Source organism: Pongo pygmaeus, chromosome 8 (assembly GCF_028885625.2).
Source record: "Pongo pygmaeus isolate AG05252 chromosome 8, NHGRI_mPonPyg2-v2.0_pri, whole genome shotgun sequence".
Lineage (NCBI taxonomy): Eukaryota > Metazoa > Chordata > Mammalia > Primates > Hominidae > Pongo > Pongo pygmaeus.
Window position 1 is genome coordinate 36,513,698 of NC_072381.2, and position 16,727 is coordinate 36,530,424.

The 16,727-nt window shown below is 41.1% G+C and overlaps 1 protein-coding gene across 13 annotated transcripts in view; it reads left to right on the forward strand.

Moving 5' to 3' along the window:
- The window catches only part of CCNY (cyclin Y), a 305,685-nt gene that overhangs the window by 210,720 nt on the left and 78,238 nt on the right, over nucleotides 1-16,727 (forward strand). For all 13 annotated transcript variants that reach the window (XM_054435230.2, XM_054435228.2, XM_054435231.2 and 10 more), the window contains one exon: nucleotides 9,732-9,806. In XM_054435230.2, the coding sequence (XP_054291205.1) occupies nucleotides 9,732-9,806 (75 nt within the window). Of the gene's footprint in view, nucleotides 1-9,731; nucleotides 9,807-16,727 lie in introns of those variants that run through there.

Consider the following 16,727-nt stretch of genomic DNA (forward strand, 5'->3'; position numbering starts at 1 on the left):
ATGTCAGTTTGTGTCTAGCACCAATAGATTTTTAAACCATCTTATATTTTCTGTGTAGAGGATTATATGCAAATAATAATAATTTTGTTTCTTTCCATTTCAATAAATTCCTTGTATGTTACGTTTTCTTGTTGTTTTGCATTGACTAGGGCCCCCAATACAATGTTGATAGTAGGTGGATCCCAGTTTCATTCCTGACTTGAGAAATGTGTCTGATGTTTCACCATTAAGTATACAGATTGCTGTAAGTTTTTGGCAGATAGCCTTTATCAGATTAAGGAGGTTTGCTGAGAGTTTTTATCCTAGGTGGTTATGGAATGTAGAGCCCCTGTTAGTTGGACTTAGTTCATTCTATACAATGTAACTCTGTTCTCTGCGGTCCATTCTAAGTGATTTCCTCAGATCTGTTTTTCAGGTCACCAGTTCTATATTCAGGAATATCTAACCTGCAGTTTAACTCATCTATTGAATTGTAGATTTCATTGACCATATTCGTCATTTGGGCTGCTATAACAAAATATTATAGACTGAGTAGCTTATAAGTCATAGAAATATATTCCTTACAGTTCAGGAAGCTGGTAGATTCAAGATCAAGGTGCTGGCAGATTTGGTATCTGGTGAAGGTCAGCTTCCTGGTTCATAGATGACCATCTTCTTTTTGGTGTAACCTCACATGGCAAAAGGGGCAAGGAAACTCTCTGGGGCCTCTTTCATAAGGGCGCTAATCACATTCGTGAGGGCTCTGCCCTCATGACCCAATCACCTCCCAGAGGTGCCACCTCCAAATACTGTCACACTGGAAGCTAGGATTTAACGTAAGAATTTTGGGGGGACACAAATAGTCTGTAGTGATTGTGTTTGCATGCATGTATAGACACGTGTGTGTATATGTGTGTGTCTCTATATGAATCCTACAAACATGGTTCTTTTTTAAAACTCCCTGTTATTTTTTCAGAGTATCTTTTCCCCCTTATTTTAAAATTTATTTTGTTTTTCACCACCGTGCACAAATTCATTCTATGGTCTTTATTTAGTTTTATTATCTCAAGTTTTTGAGGGTCTGATCTTGATATTTTTGAGTTTCTTGACTCTTGCTCAAGAGTCATGAGACTATTTTTTCCTCCTGTGTCTTGCCATTTTAGATGGTGAGCCTGTCATCAGAGGACATAATCTGGTGGAATTCTGGGAGACAGCCTGCTTTAGAGTGGTTTATAATTTGGCCAATTTGGTGTGAATTTCTTTTCCAGGAGTTTTCTGGGCTACATGTGTAAAGTAGAATATCAAAAACCACATTAGAGATACAGACAGACTGATAGTTACCAGTTGCTGGGAGATTGGGCAGTTGCTCCCTCTGCCAGCCCAGCCTCCTTTTCATTTGGGTTCATAGATACTTTTTCTTAATTCAGGTTTTTGCTAAGATCATAGCTCTCTGAGGGTTCTAGCTATATGTAAAAGTGTCAGTTCCAACTCCTGTGTTATATCCTGTCCTGCAGGAGCGTTAAAATAATAGTGTCTTCAAACCAAGACACTTCTGAGAGTAAAGGGGGTTAGAATTCTTAATTATGCCAGATCACTGGTGTGAACCCGCGTGTGTGTCACTTTAGTCAAAACCCAAGACCAGCTCACACAACTGGATAGCCCCTGTCCTGCCACAGACTTCAGTTCTCTCTTTGATTCGGGCCTTAGGCCGTTGACCCTGCTTTCTTGCCACACTTATAGGCATTTAAAAGGCTGTATTATATTTTAACTCACATTTCAAAGTGCATGTAGCATGAGAGTTTTTAGGTTATCTGGTCTGTGTATTGGCAGAATAATTTGTCTTTAGTCTTAACATTAGCATCTTTATCTCCTTGATTAATCTTAAGATAGAATATTAGATACATTAAGATAGAAAATTAGAAATAGGACAGCAGAGAGGAACTGGGGAGGGAAGAAGGGAAAACGGAAACAGTTATAGCGAGGAAAAGAGAAGGAGGAGAAGAGAGACTGAGAGATGGGTTGGAAAGAGAAAGATGGAGAGGCAGACTGGGAGATGGAGAGGTGGACAGACAGGGAGATGGAGAGACAGACAGACAGGGCAGTGGAGAGACAGATAGACAGGGGGAGATGGAGAGTCAGACAGGGAGATGGAGAGACAGGGAGAAGACAGGGAGATGGGGCACTGGAGAGACAGATAGGGAGATGGAGAGATAGGGAGATGGAGAGACAGGGTGATGAAGAGACAGACAGGGAGATAGGGCACTGCAGAGACAGATAGGGAGATGGAGAGATAGGGAGATGGAGAGACAGGGTGATGAAGAGACAGGCAGGAAGATGGAGAGACAGACAGGGAGGGAGATAGGGCAATGGAGAGACAGGGAGATGGAGAGAAAGACAGGGAGATAGGGCAATGGAAAGACAGACAGGGAGATGGAGAGACAGACAAGATAGATAGGGCAATGGAGAGACAGACAGGGAGATGGAGAGACAGGGAGATGGAGAGAGAAAGATAGGGCAATGGAGAGACAAGGCAATGGAGAGACAGACAGGGAGATGGAGAGACAGAGGGAAGCAGAGAGATAGGGCAACGGAGAGACAGACAGGGAGTTGGAGAGACAGACAGGGAGATGGAGAGACAGACAGGGCGATGGAAAGACGGACAGGCAGGTGGAGAGACCGACAGAGGGAAGGAGAGGCAAACGGGGAGATGCAGAGATGGACAGGGAGATGGAAGGACAGACAGACAAACAGAGCAGATGAGTGAGGGCTGGATGTGTGTGCACAGAGAGCTGCACACAGAGACACATCCATTCAGTTAGCAACCCACTTGCGGAGAGACTGCCCTGGAGGCCCACACATGTAGATGTGTGGACACAGAGACACACACTTGCAAAGACATACACGGAGATCACCTGCAGGGGCACCAGTGGCTGAAAGAGAGTGAAAATAGGAAACAACTAAATATAAGTGTGTTATGATAGTCCAGAAAATAAACTTGAAGTCAGTGGGAGTAGAAAAGATGGCTTTAGGTGGGATTAACCAGAATTGCAGTAGCAGCACTTGGCTGCGGCAGCCACAGCAGGAGCCGTTGCTCTCGTGGGAATGCTGATGTGGGCTGCTGGGCTCAGGCTTCCCTGGTGACAGCCTCCTGGAGCAAACCAGCCTGGTCAGCTCCTGATTTCATCCTGTTGACACTAACAGATGGAGATAATCACTGATTTTGAGGCAGTGGCAGGGACAATAATAACAACAAAAGAAACAATCTGATTTAAAATTAACAGGCTTTGTTGATTTCATAATTGCTTCCCACATCATAGCCAGATTTGGAAATGTGACTACCTAAAATTGAAATTAGGGGTTTGAGATTTTTTAACCATATCAAATATTGCTCAAAAGACAGGAGATAGAACTAGTGATGTCTTCGGAGGGTAACTGTGGGGCTGTACCACAGTTGGCCTCCCGGTTGAAACTCACTTTCTGTGTATCTTGAAGTTCCAGAACCTATCAAGGAATCACAGAACCCTTGATTCCTTTGGGCTCTGCTCACTGACACTGTCTAGACCTAAGTGGACAGCCCATCTTGTGGAGATGATTTATTGGAGTGATTATCAGTTTGGGACGTGGCAGTGCAGAGAAAGGGGGATGCGAGGGGGAGGGGATAGTTTGACTTTACAGGCTTGCTTTGGCGCCTCCTCTCCATCCAGTGCTGTTTAGGTCTTACTGTGCTTTTCTGCTTTACTTTTTACTAGTTTTTCAGACCGTTAGTGATAGCTTATGACGGCTGCTTTTCTTAGCCACTATCTTATTACCTGGATCCTTTATAACACTGGAAGGTAAACTTGGTGCTAGTTTAAAAGCCGAGATGAGCAATTGTGGATCACTGTTATTGTGACATCTGTGGAAAAGACTGAAGAAAATGAGGTTGCCCAGTATAAGAGAATACTGCCAAATTAAACTGTGCCACATGCTGTTTGATTTATCTTTAGTTTTGAATAAAGGCATTGTGTTTTACCTTGTGCTCAGCTGACACATGGACTTAAAGCAGTGTGACCGAACATTCAGTTGTCACCTCAAAGTCTGGCAGGAGGCCCTTAGAATAACCGTTCTTTGAATATTTTAATTCAGCTGTGTATCTTAATAGGTATCAACATCATAAACAAAAAATAGGCTAAAACTCTGCTTCCTAAATATTAGATTGAAGTCAACTCAGGGGATTCCATGACATTCCTTAAAACTGCCTTTTCCTCTAAAGCATTACTTCCTCAGAGGTTAATTTATGGATTATCTTGCCATTCTTTTAGGAGGTAGGAGACTCTAAGTCAGGAGTATGCAACACCAAAGTTTTAAACATCAATTTCAAGCCAGCACTCCTTAGAGAACAGAAATTGTGTAATGAAATTTAACAGTCTTTAGTGTCTCTAAGCCTAACATTTATGTATTGAGAGTTTTATTTCTTTAGCCCTGATCTAAGTGCTGTGGCTTAATGTTTTTAATACCCATTATTTCTGGGGACCCTATTGTGTGGTGGACATCCTGCCCATTGCGCTAGTACATGACTCCTAATCTTCACAGCAGTCCTTGAAGCTAGGTGTTATTAGCCCACTTTGTAGATAAGGAAAATGAGATCAGAATAGTATCACAATTTGCCCAAGGCCATAGAGGTAGCAAAAGTGAATTCAAATCTGGATCTTTTACATTATAAAATGTGTAATTCTTTTTCTACTGTTTGAGCATCTCTTTGGGGAATGAATGATTCCGAGAACTCCTGGAGAGTCTAATTTCAGCTTTCTGAATGTGGGTTATAGAGTCAGTCTTGATGAGTTTTTCATTCTTTTTGTTTTCTCCTCTAGTACCTTATACCTTCAACTTAGAAGGATGCTCTTCTGGGGCTGGGACTTGATCTCTTTCGTTACTTCTGTATCCTCAGTACCTGTAACTCAGCATTACTTAGCACCTAGTAGAGGCTCAGTGATTATTTGTTGAAGGAATGGATGAATGAATGAGTGGAAACCATGGCAGAATGGACTGGCCCTGACAACCTCTGAGTATATACTTGTGACATCTAATGAAATGCTAATTTATCCTATCACAGTATAATCGTGAAGGTAAATGTGATAGAAGTGTCATAGGATGCATTTTGAAGTCAGCTAAATACATGTTTTGTCTCACCATTAATTGACTGTAGCCCTTTGAAAACCAAGAATGCTTTCTTATGACCATGAAATAGGTCATGTAGAATAGGAAAGTTAATGACACAAGTGGTTACTACTCCAAAGTAGTATTTCGATACGAATAGGATTGAACATAATACCTGGCATATAGTGGAGACTCAATGCATGTTGGTCCATTTAACTGAATTCAACTGAATAGCCTTGCTAGGAAAAAAAAAAGCAATATGTATTTTTGACTCATAAAATTATGAGTCCAGTGCTTTAAGTTATTCTCTTGTAAGCATGCTATTCTGTGTCTCCCAGGATTTGGTCACGTATTTTATTCTTCATTGTTCCCTAGCTGGTTCTGCACTCTAATGTGTCATGTACTTCATCTTGACTCCCTGAATCAATTGTAAGTTTGTGTAGGATAAACCAGGCCGTACATGTCTCTGTCCCTCCTGGAGGCCGGCCACATGCCCACCTGCCTTGTGGCAGAGCTCTTGGCTTCTGTGTGGTGTTGTCTTTTCTCAGGGATGGAAATGCTCTGGTGGGGCTTCACTCTTTCAGTAAGGCAGTAGTTTGTGTTACAATGACACCCAGTAGAGTAACTATTTAAATTTTATAAGTTCTTCTTCTTCTGGGTGAGTTAGCACATGAGGTACTTCAAGAGCTTGATGGGAGCAGGTGGGAAGAGTCAGAGCTCTCTGCACACTGCAAAGGCGGGTCTAAGGGGGGCCCAGCTGTGTGAAGTTCCAAGAGGCGCTTTGTGAGGGGTGAGGGATATGTGATTTTGGGGTGGATTGAGGGAGGATCATGTGAACAATTAGTGTTTAGATTATTACTTTAAAAATGAGTAATAAACTGTTAGAGCTGACTTCAGCAAAGTGGTCAGCATACTTTAGCAGTGAAGTGTATTTTGTCTATAATCTCTAATTTTAAGCTCAGTATTCCATGAATTTATTACTTATAATTTTTGTCGTTGAAAAACATCATAGAGGTGAACAGAAACCACTACGCTCTTTCAAATGTGTTCTACCTCGTGGTAAACATTGGGGATATCATTTTTCCTGACTCTGCAATGAGGGGATCTTTTTCCTTCATGGCTAAAATTGCACTGTTTGTCATGCTTGGCTTCAGTGTGAAGTTAGGGTGATAAAGCAGGTTCATTTTGCTTGGCTCCTGAGAATAATGGCTTTTCCCTTTTTTTTTTTTGTTCCCCAAAGAGGTAGAGTTCCCATGATAGAACACGTATTGTAATTACCATAGTTTTCTTCAAGATCTGGCCTGTATTCACCTCATCTGTGAATTTCACATCAGACACTGGTCTTGAAGTCTCTGAACTCTGCAAGTCACTTGATGTGTGTCACCGCATTGGGGAGAGATGACACCTGGCCTGTCATCATTAGGGACCACTTGTGGCCCAGGGAGCATTCTTGTCAGACTTAGAGTTATAACTTGGCCGTGAAGGAAACGTGACAGGCTTTTCTTCGCCTCCCACTTGGTGCTCACCTTTCATAGGGAGAGTGTGAGACATAATTGTGCTGCTTGGCTTCCCCCACAGAGAACAAGTGGTCATTCCACCTTTCCTCGCTGCAGCCCTCTTGAGGAGGAGTGGAGAGGCACGGGCTGCTGGTGGAGGGCGAGGGTGCCATCGCTCAGGAGTGCCTCTGAGCTGGTCAGTTTTCACCCTGAGTTTCTATGACAGTGGACACTGCTGAGGGGAGACTCATCTTGGTGACTCTGTGTGAATCTCCTCTGAATTCAGGGAGAGCTTCAGGGCATCTTCTGGGAACACCACCCTGTGTTGGAGAGGCAGTCCAGCCACTCAGAGGGTCAAATCAGTTTCACAAGTAGTTTTTAAACAAAAGTTAAAAAAAGCAAACCAGTAGGCCGGGCACAGTGACTCATACCTGTAATTCCCCAGCACTTTGGGAGGCTGAAGCAGGAGGATCACTTGAGCCCAGGAGCTTGAGACCAGCCTGGGCAACATAGTAAGACTCTGTAGCTACAAAAAATAAAAAAATTAGCCAGGCTTATGGTGCATGCCTGTAGTCTCAGCTCCTCAGGAGGCTGAAGCAGGAGGATCACTTGAATCCAAGAAATTGAGGCTGCAGTGAGCCATGATTGCACTACTGCACTCCAGCCTGGGCGACAGAGCAAGACCCCGTCTCAAAAACAAAAACAAAAAAACAAACCAACGAAAGTGTTTACAGTGCATAAAACTCAGAAAACAATCACATTATTCAGAGATAACCAAATATTGGTATATATTCTTTTGATATATTTTCTATGCCTACACATATTTTCCCCAAAAAGGGTATCATACTGCTTTCGTCACCTAGTGACATATGGTACATCAGTTTACATGTCAATAAAATATTCTTCATGTGATTTTTAGATGGTATGATAGCATTTCACCATCCAAATGATAGTACTATTATTTACTATTAAAAATGTCCCATTATTGGAAGCCGTCCCTTAGAATCTGTGACATCCCCATTATTAACAACTTTGAGGGCTTGTGAACATAACAGCATAGAACCCCAATCTGCAGGCAGTCAGGGGATTTTCCTCCAGGACATTCTTGGACTTAGGAGCAGGATCTCAATTCTCCAAGAAATGACAGTCTTGTGTTATTTTGGTTCCAAACAGGAAAGCTTCACATTTTTTGATTGTGGTGTTCCATAAACCCCTACTGATGTATTTTAATAATAAAAGTGAGTCTTAAAGAAAACTGGTCTGGTAGATGAGTCTCAGTTGGGCATTAAGGGAATAAGGTAGTAGTCGCTAGTCCAGATGCTGTCTGAGGCCAAGGATTGATTTTCTGGTGTCACTTTGCTGGCATGTGGGAACTGCATGCATGATGTGTTTCCACTGCTGCTTTTCTAGGGGACTATGTGTTAAGGTTCTTGGACATTAAAAGCATCCATCATGGTTAGGATTTTATATTTGCCCTCATTTTGATATGCAGAAGCTCTCAAAACATTTAGTAGCGCATTTGTTATTTAACCCCTTTTATATCCTAGTTGAGCAGGAAACCTCCTTGCAGAGTCATTTTCACCATGAAATTTCTTGACTAACTGTAGTTCAAACTGAAGCAAATTTGAAAAATTCAGTGTCTCTTCCACCCATCTTTCTCCTTCCATCAAACCCCCTTAATAGCGTTGACTCTGAAATTATTGTGTAATGTTAACAGAAGTTATATAATACAAGAAGGATCAGATAATTGAAGTAGCATCTGTTTAAGATTCAATAGATGTTTCTTTAATCAGGTACTCCAGGAGAAGTTAGGAACTGGCCCAGTAGCCATTGGCTGATGTAGGAAGAAAATCACCACACTTCAGAAGTTTGCTCAGGATAAATCTCTTTGTGGATAAATGATTAGGTGTTGCCTCCAGTGTATATGTATTTTACCATCCTTTTCTTTCTTTCACTTTATCTTTGATTGATTAACTATTAACACTAAGGATAGCCCCTTCTGTTTTTCTTAGTGTTGATTAGGTTTCTCTGCAAATTTATTGAAATAATTGAACCCAAGAAGTTTTATTCTGACTCTCTAAGTTGGTTTGAAGACCATTTTGGCTTTCCAGTAATTTTGATCTCTTTCCTCCCCTTACTTAATTCTTCTGTTTTGCTTATTTTCTATGGAATCAGTTTTTTTTTTTTTTAAATTGGAAAAACTCTTCTGTGATGGCATTCTAAGTTGTTTATACCATCCTGACAAGTTGTAGACCTTGGAGATTGTTCTAAGAGTTCTAAGATTGCAAAATCAAATGCTTGTGAAGACCTGCCAGTAAAGCAGAGAGGGGTGGTCACTGGGGAGCTGGAGTCTTGTGTCCTATAAGGGACACGGCCACTGTGAAGGGGTCACAGCTGCTTGGCTTCAGCCAGTTGTGACCACTGGGGTGGGGGCTCAGTGTTGCCAAATGATCTGATTTCTCAAGGGAAGCTGGAAATAGGTGTGTATGTATGTGTGTGTGTGTGTGTGTGTGTGTGTGTTGTGTTTGAAATCTCTTGATTTTTATATGTTGTCTTAAATGTTTTTTAAAAAGTAGGGATCAAACAAAACATGTCTGGGGCCCAGATTAGGTCTACAAATGGCCGATTTATAGCTTTTGCTCTAAGGGACAAGTTTTGCTTTTTCAGAAAGTAATTAAGCAGAGTATGTGGATGCTGATTCGCCCTAACGAGTTGAGATATTCCTATTTTAATCAACTCGAATAAGGATCTACCATGTACTTGACTGTAATGTTTTGATGAATCTGTTGTAGCACATAACTCTCTTTAATCGCATGCCATAACTCTGTCCTGCTATTTTATAGTATATTGGGTGCAGAGCAGAATTTTTTCGGAAGAAAGTGGAGTTTTTCTTAGGCTAATAGATGTCTAGCCAACTGTCTAATTTTTATGTATGACTTTCAGATTTCTAAATAGCAGTGTTCTGAATTGAACCAAAAGAATCTATTAACATAATAGCTATAGGTTTCTAGAATCCTTGAATGTATTAGCAGTTTAAAGTTGAAAAAGAATTGAGTCAATCTTGGTTCCACTTAGTTATCAGATGGTTTATTCATATAATTTCTTTTCCTTTCTTTAAAGATTTGAACATGGAATTCAATCCTTCAGATCATCCTCGGGCCAGCACAATATTCCTCAGTAAATCTCAGACAGACGGTAGGTCCTTAATTTATGTTTCTTTTTTTAAAAAAGGCTCATGTTGGTACTTCGCCTAGTGTTCCCACAAGATTTAATTTTCAATATGAAATAGAGTCCCTTTAGTGACCCACACATGTATGTTTAATGGTAGTTCTCTTGGGATTTTTTTCTTTTGCAGTGTTATGTTTTTAGAATTTCCTATTTGAAGCATCTATCCTCATTTTGTCAATCAGCTGTATTATTTCTACATACATTGTGTCATGGGAGTTTCTACCCTAAGAGTCAGAAATTTTCCTTTTAGAATTGATAATTGCATAATTTCTCATAAGATCAGAAGTATTTGTTAATTTAGACAGTATGTAAAAGAAAGCAAAATATAATCCTTAAATAAGAGTACCACCAACTAGCTCTGTTGTGTCAGTTGAGAGCTGAATTGAACCCATACTCTAGGTGCAGATGTTTTCTTTCTTTTTTTTTTTTTCCACCGCTATAATAATAACAACCATATCTAAGTTTATTCTTATAGATCGTACCATCTTTGTGGTTCATCCCAGGTGTGTGTGGGATTTCTTCTAGGAGTTTTATCTCTTTTCAGCCCCTTCCCTGGGCATTGGCTGCAAAGGAGAGAGAAGATAAAACTTATACAATGTGGCAAACACACGTCTTCATTGGATTCCTATAGAAAAAGGTGGCAGGAGAAACTTGTTAAATGATGACATCATGACTAGGATATTACTTTAGGATGCCGGAGTCCTGCATGATTCTATCCCTAACTTTTTGGGCAATTGCTAAGCTTTAATTCAGAGAAGATCCTAAATGGACTAGAAAATAACCAAACATGTTTAAGATAGTAAGTTCATATATGAGAATTGATAACACTTCAGTAACGATTAGGTAACATTTTGGCAAGGTATAGTGCTGATTTAATATTATTGGGAATCTTTAGTTAAGCAAGCCACTGACTTGATTTGAAAATTTGATGTGTTTATGAAAAGTAAACGTTTCCAAGAATAAATTAGTATAGGCATCAAGTGTTTAGGTTGGTGCAAAAGTAATTTCAGTTTTTGCCATTAAAAGTAATGGCAAAACTGAAGTAGGTTTTTGGTGTGCTGGATACAAAAGAAACATTTTTTTCCTCTGGTGAAGCAGGAAGCCATTGGGAGGGGTGGGAGTAGTAGTGAAGATGGGTGTTTGGAACCATGAAAAAAGAGGGTCAAAACCAAGTTTTGCAGACACTGATAGTACTATAAAAACAAGAAACATAGTACTATAAAAAACAAGAAACAAAGCTGACTTACTTTCAGGTTTCATTCTTGCTTCTTGTGAACTCAGAGTGCAGACCAACTTCATTCAGAAGATGTGCTAACAAGATACTCATGAAATTGCATTAGAGCCTCTAAGTGGATTTCTCATACCTTGGTTGTCCTGGTAGAAGGAAACTTGACCTAAGTCAGGGTTGTTCCAGACTTAGCTTAGGGAACTCTACCTTCCCTCGTCACCTTTGCACTAGATATCATTCCCTTTCCTCTTCTGGAACATCAGGGCATCAATTACTCTGACCCCTCTGTTTATTGCTTCAGTTTCTCTTTAAATGCTTGATCTTTCTACTCAACATATAAACATAAATGAGTCTCATAGAAAAAGGGAAAGTAACCAATACCTCTCTTCCGGTGAAAGCTTCTATGCCATTTCTACCTCTCTCCCTGTCCACTCTCCCATTGGGATCTTCTTCCTATCCCTGCCATTCTGTGGAGCATAGCAGTAGAGTGACCTAAGGACATTTTCCCTTCTTGGGCTATTGCCCATGTATGTGGCACTTGCTGTCACCAAGAATTCCATGCTTTTTAAAAACTTTTTGGCCTTCTATTTTCAGATGGGCAATTTGCTGAAATTAAGTGCCTCTAATGAACAATTGCTTTATAAATAATTAGAAAAAATCAATTTTAAAAATCGGTAGATTTGGGCCGGGCGTGGTGGCTCATGCCTGTAATCCTAGCACTTTGGGAGGCCAAGGTGGGCGGATCACGAGGTCAGAAGATTGAGACCATCCTAGCTAACACGGTGAAACCCCGTCTCTACTAAAAATACAAAAAATTAGCTGGGCGTGGTGGCGGGCGCCTGTATTCCCAGCTACTCAGGAGGCTGAGGCAGGAGAATGGCGTGAACCCGGGAGGTGGAGCTTGCAGTGAGCCAAGATTGTGCCACTGCACTCCAGCCTGGGTGACAGAGCAAGACTCCATCTCAAAAAAAAAAGAAAAAAAGGTAGATTTGGTAACTTTAATGAATTAATTCTTTGTTGACATGATAATCAGAGAATTGGCTACCTGGTGAATTGGCTTTTGGCAAATTGGTCCTAAGAAATCCTGCCCTTCTGAAAGCTGCTTATCAGACATCTTCATAAACTTCTATTTGTCCCTCTAATGTAGTATTTCCCAGGGTCTCTCCTGTATCCTCTTATCTTTTTGGTTTGCACACAGTTCCTCATGGCATTTATGTCAACTGTCACGTCTAACCATATTTTTCTCTGTACTGTTCAAAACCCATGTATTCAACTGCCTGCTGGACATCTTTCCAATGAAGGCTGTAGGTTCCCCTGACTCAGTATGTCCCAGACAGAACTTAAGAATTCCAGTTAACTTTCTGCATTTTCTACCCTGCCCAGGTCCCTAAGCCAAGGAGGGCTTTGGATTTTCCTAGACTCTCCTCTTCTCACAGGTGGGCAGCGGTGCTGGAGATACATTTCTTCCCAGCTCCAGGTTCAGTGACATCATATTGGTGGCTTGAAATAGCCATAATCAGAGTATTTACACCATGGAAATTGGCAAATGCTGCAAATCAGAGCATTTTTTAAACAGATGACTGTTAAACATTTACTAGCACACCATTGCATCCAGGCATTCCAAGGTGTACTCAGTTTCACCTCTTACCCAGCCTTGAACCTGACCACTATTTCCTATTGCAGTTGCTGCCACCTTAGTTCAGACTCACAGTTCCCCACTTGTGTTACTGCAGCAGCCTCTAGACTGGGCTCCCTGCCCTTGACCTCATCCCTCTCTAGTCCCTGGTCTGTGCTGCCGCTAGCTGACAGGACTTCCCATGAATCAGATACGATTGTGCCACTGGCTTCCTTAACCTTTCTCAAGGGCTCCCCAGTTGCTTTAGAGTTAAATTTCAAACATTCTTAGCATGGAATATGAGGCCCATTGTGATCCAGCCTCTGCCTTCCTTCCTAGCCAACTTCTTCTCTTCTTTGTGTACTTCTGTGCTTCCGCCATATATACTGAATCACTTGCTTCCTCAAGTCTGCCACTTGCCTCACACCTGGATTTCTCCTTCCCTTTTTCACACAGCTGATTTCTTCTGTCCTCCAGGCTCCTCCTGCTGTCACTTCCTCCTTGAGGGTTTCTTTGATTCCTCAGCCTGGGTTGAGTGGGGCTTTGGTGAGCTCCCATAGGAGTAGCATGTGGATCTTTCTTCATCCTCAGAACCATACTGTGGAATTTAAAACGACCTTTTTGTCTTTGCCACCCACTAGCCCCTAGAGGAAAAGGATCATGTGATATTGGATGTCAGTATTCCTTGTGCCAACCTGACTGGTTGAAAGAAGGAAGATGACAAAACCAGGAAACATTCTTGATTTGATTGTGATAATTCGTCACTTGGATAAACTTATATTTCCATTACAAGACTACAACTGTGGGTCTTCTACCCTATTTTTTTTCTAATTGGAAGAAATGTAGTCTGAGACAGTAAGGCATACTTCTGTTAGAGTCCTTTCTTTTGAATCTGTTGATCTCTCCTCCTTCCTTCATTAAGGTTGATGTACTTCGACAGTAGTTTAGATTTGATTTGTGGATAGGAGGCCATGGTTGGGTTGAGGACAGTCATGTTAGGGCAGCTGCTGCTTGGACCACAGACATGCAGCTCCTGGGTCTTGACAGCTCTGTGTTTCTGCAGACCCCACATTCTCTTTCCCCTCAGCACTTTATGATCTGGCAAACAAGTTGTCGGCCATGCATCCTACCTCCCAGCTGTTCACTAGACTGATTTAGATGGCACTTGCATGATGTCATCAGAGTTTTCATGATTGCTGAATTCCTTTTCCTTCTGGATATCCAAGAGATTTAGGCTGGACATGGAACTTTTTTCTTGTTCCAAGCAGGAGACTAGGAACTCCAACAAAACTGGGTAAGTAGCCTGCTCATCAGACCCCTCCAGAGGCTGAAGGTAAGGGTATTTTATCCAAAGCCAGAGGGACTGCGTTCTTTCTTCACACAAAGAGGATGGCATTGCGGACTTCGTACAGGAGCCATTCAGCAAAGAAGGGACCAAGAGTTCCTCATGGGAGTAGAGAAGTTTGCCAGGCCAGAGAGAAGTTAGGTTGCGAGGCCTGCCATGGTTTTTCATGCTACTATCATTACTTGTGGGGAAGAACTGTAGTTCCTCATGTCCTTTCCTTTTCTGTACTTATTTTAGTTCATCATTTTCAAAGATGTGAGAGCTTAATATTCTTAAATAATATGAGAAAGCAGCCAAGCCACATCTTTTTCCTTTTAATTAGTGTGATTTTTAGAGATTTATTGTCTTAACAAAGAATTTGGAGGAAAAAAACCCTAAGTTTGCGGAATCTGTGTTTCTCAGGAGTCCCTTGAAATAATTAAAGGAATAAAAACTATCCATCCCTTGAGTGGCTTGAGCCAAAGTAGAAACATTAAAATTCAGAAATAAAAATATGATTCTTAGTTTTTGTTGCACAACCTTTTAGAAATACTGAAATTGAAAAAATATTCTGTGGCTGTCCTCATTGGGGTCGTGTTTTGGTTCCCAGGCAGTGTTGAACTTTCGCGTGGTGAAACAACCGCCCTTTTTGTCCTCCTCTCATCTAGCATTTAGGGGCAACTTTCCGCTGCCCTGTTGGGATTGCTTTCCTCCGAGTGCTGCCATGGCCTTGCTGTCCTCACCTCACTTGCATTCCCAGCTGTCTTCAGCTCGTTCGTGTGTGCAGGTGCTGGGGTGCCCCTTTCTCCAGCTGCCCTCAGTTGCTCGGTGTGTCTCCTTCAGGGCATGTCAAGTGCCATAGGGAAGACCTAAGCTTACACCAGTGATTTTCATGCTTTGTTCCTTTGCTTACATACTATGGAAAACAATTTTGAAAAACTGAAGTCCCTCAAGCATTTTTATGTTGACCTTAAAATTTTTTTACCCTATCAAAGCACATAATTTCTGATGGATTATAAATGTTGATATTTTAAAATAAACTGGACTTCTTTAACAAATATTTCAGATGAAATTTTAATACCATAGTGATTTGATACCCACCATCAGTCCTTTACAAATGTATGAACATGCTCCTAACAGTTGGAAATTTCATATCACTCCTTTATCATCTTGAACTTGTATTTCCATTCTATTTTCTCCATAAAATTTTACACTAGTATAATGTATTTTGAGTTTGGAAAGTCATTTATCACACTATCATATTCTTTTCTATAAAAATATGAACTAGGCCGGGCACGGTGGCTCACGCCTGTAATCCCAGCACTTTGGGAGGCTGAGGCAAGTGGATCACGAGGTCAGGAGATCGAGACCATCCTGGCTAACGGTGAAACCCTGTCTCTACCAAAAATACAAAAAATTAACTGGGCGTGGTGGCAGGCACCTGTAGTCTTACATTTTACTGGATAATTATTAAACAGAAAAGTGAAATATTTTTTGGAAAAACATTTCGTGGTGAGATGCCTCTATGGTTGGATATTACTTATTACTGAAATGAGGCAGTATTCATCATCAAAGCCTTTGGTTTTTTTTTTTGTTTGTTTTGTTTTGTTTTTGAGACGGAGTCTCGCTCTGTCGTCCAGGCTGGAGTGCAGTGGCACTATCTTGGCTCACTGGCAAGCTCTGCCTCCTGGGTTCATACCATTCTCCTGCCTCAGCCTCCCGAGTAGCTGGGACTACAGGCACCCGCCACCACACCCAGCTAATTTTTTGTATTTTTAGTGGAGATGGGGTTTCACCATGTTAGCCAGGATGGTCTCGATCTCCTGACCTCATGATCCGCCCACCTCGGCCTCCCAAAGTGCTAGGATTACAGACGTGAGCCACCGCACCCGGCCAAGTCTTTGTTTTTATAGATGTAAGTGCTGAGGAACTTTGTTCATCTATATAAATAGATGGAAATAGAAAGATTTTTATTATAGTCATATCATTGAATTCTTTCTACTCCATCTAGTTTATATGTCGAAAAATCTCCAAGGGATTTGTCAGCCAAAATAATTCCTAATAATCAGCTACAGTTCAGTTTTGTTCCCCTTCTATTTTATTGACAGTAGAGAATTGGAATCTATTTGATTTGCAAAAGAATTACTCAGTTAGAGAAGTCCCTCATTTTTACAGTTTCTGGGAAGTACATCAAAAAAGGTTTACCAAATGTAACACATGACTTTTAATTATATCTACTACTCTTTACATTTGGTGGCACCTAGTTTAACCTGATACCCTTGGGAGCTTTGGGAGAATAAATCTAGGCTTAATCTGAGAACACCTTCTCTGACTGCTGCCCCACCGCATTCTGCATGCCCCTGTGTTGCCGCAGAGGTCTTCACTGTATCGTGATTTATTCCAAGTCTTCATGTTTATACATCTCTGCCATTCACAGTGCCAGGCCCATAGAAAGAACTCAAATATATGTTGAATGGAGGAACCCCCACCTGCTCTTTTCCTCTGAACTAATATTTTCAGCTTCTCTTTTGATTTAAATGTATTTTCCTCAGAATGCTACAGGTTCTTCATATGACTTTGTTGGCAAAGCCAGGCATCGTAGTCAATCCCGTCAGTCAAATCAGTCTTACATTCTTTTTAATTACGTATTTCTTTATTTTTATTTTTGCCTATCACACCCGTTTCTTAGAATCAGTCTTACCTTCTGTGAGAAAAAGTCTG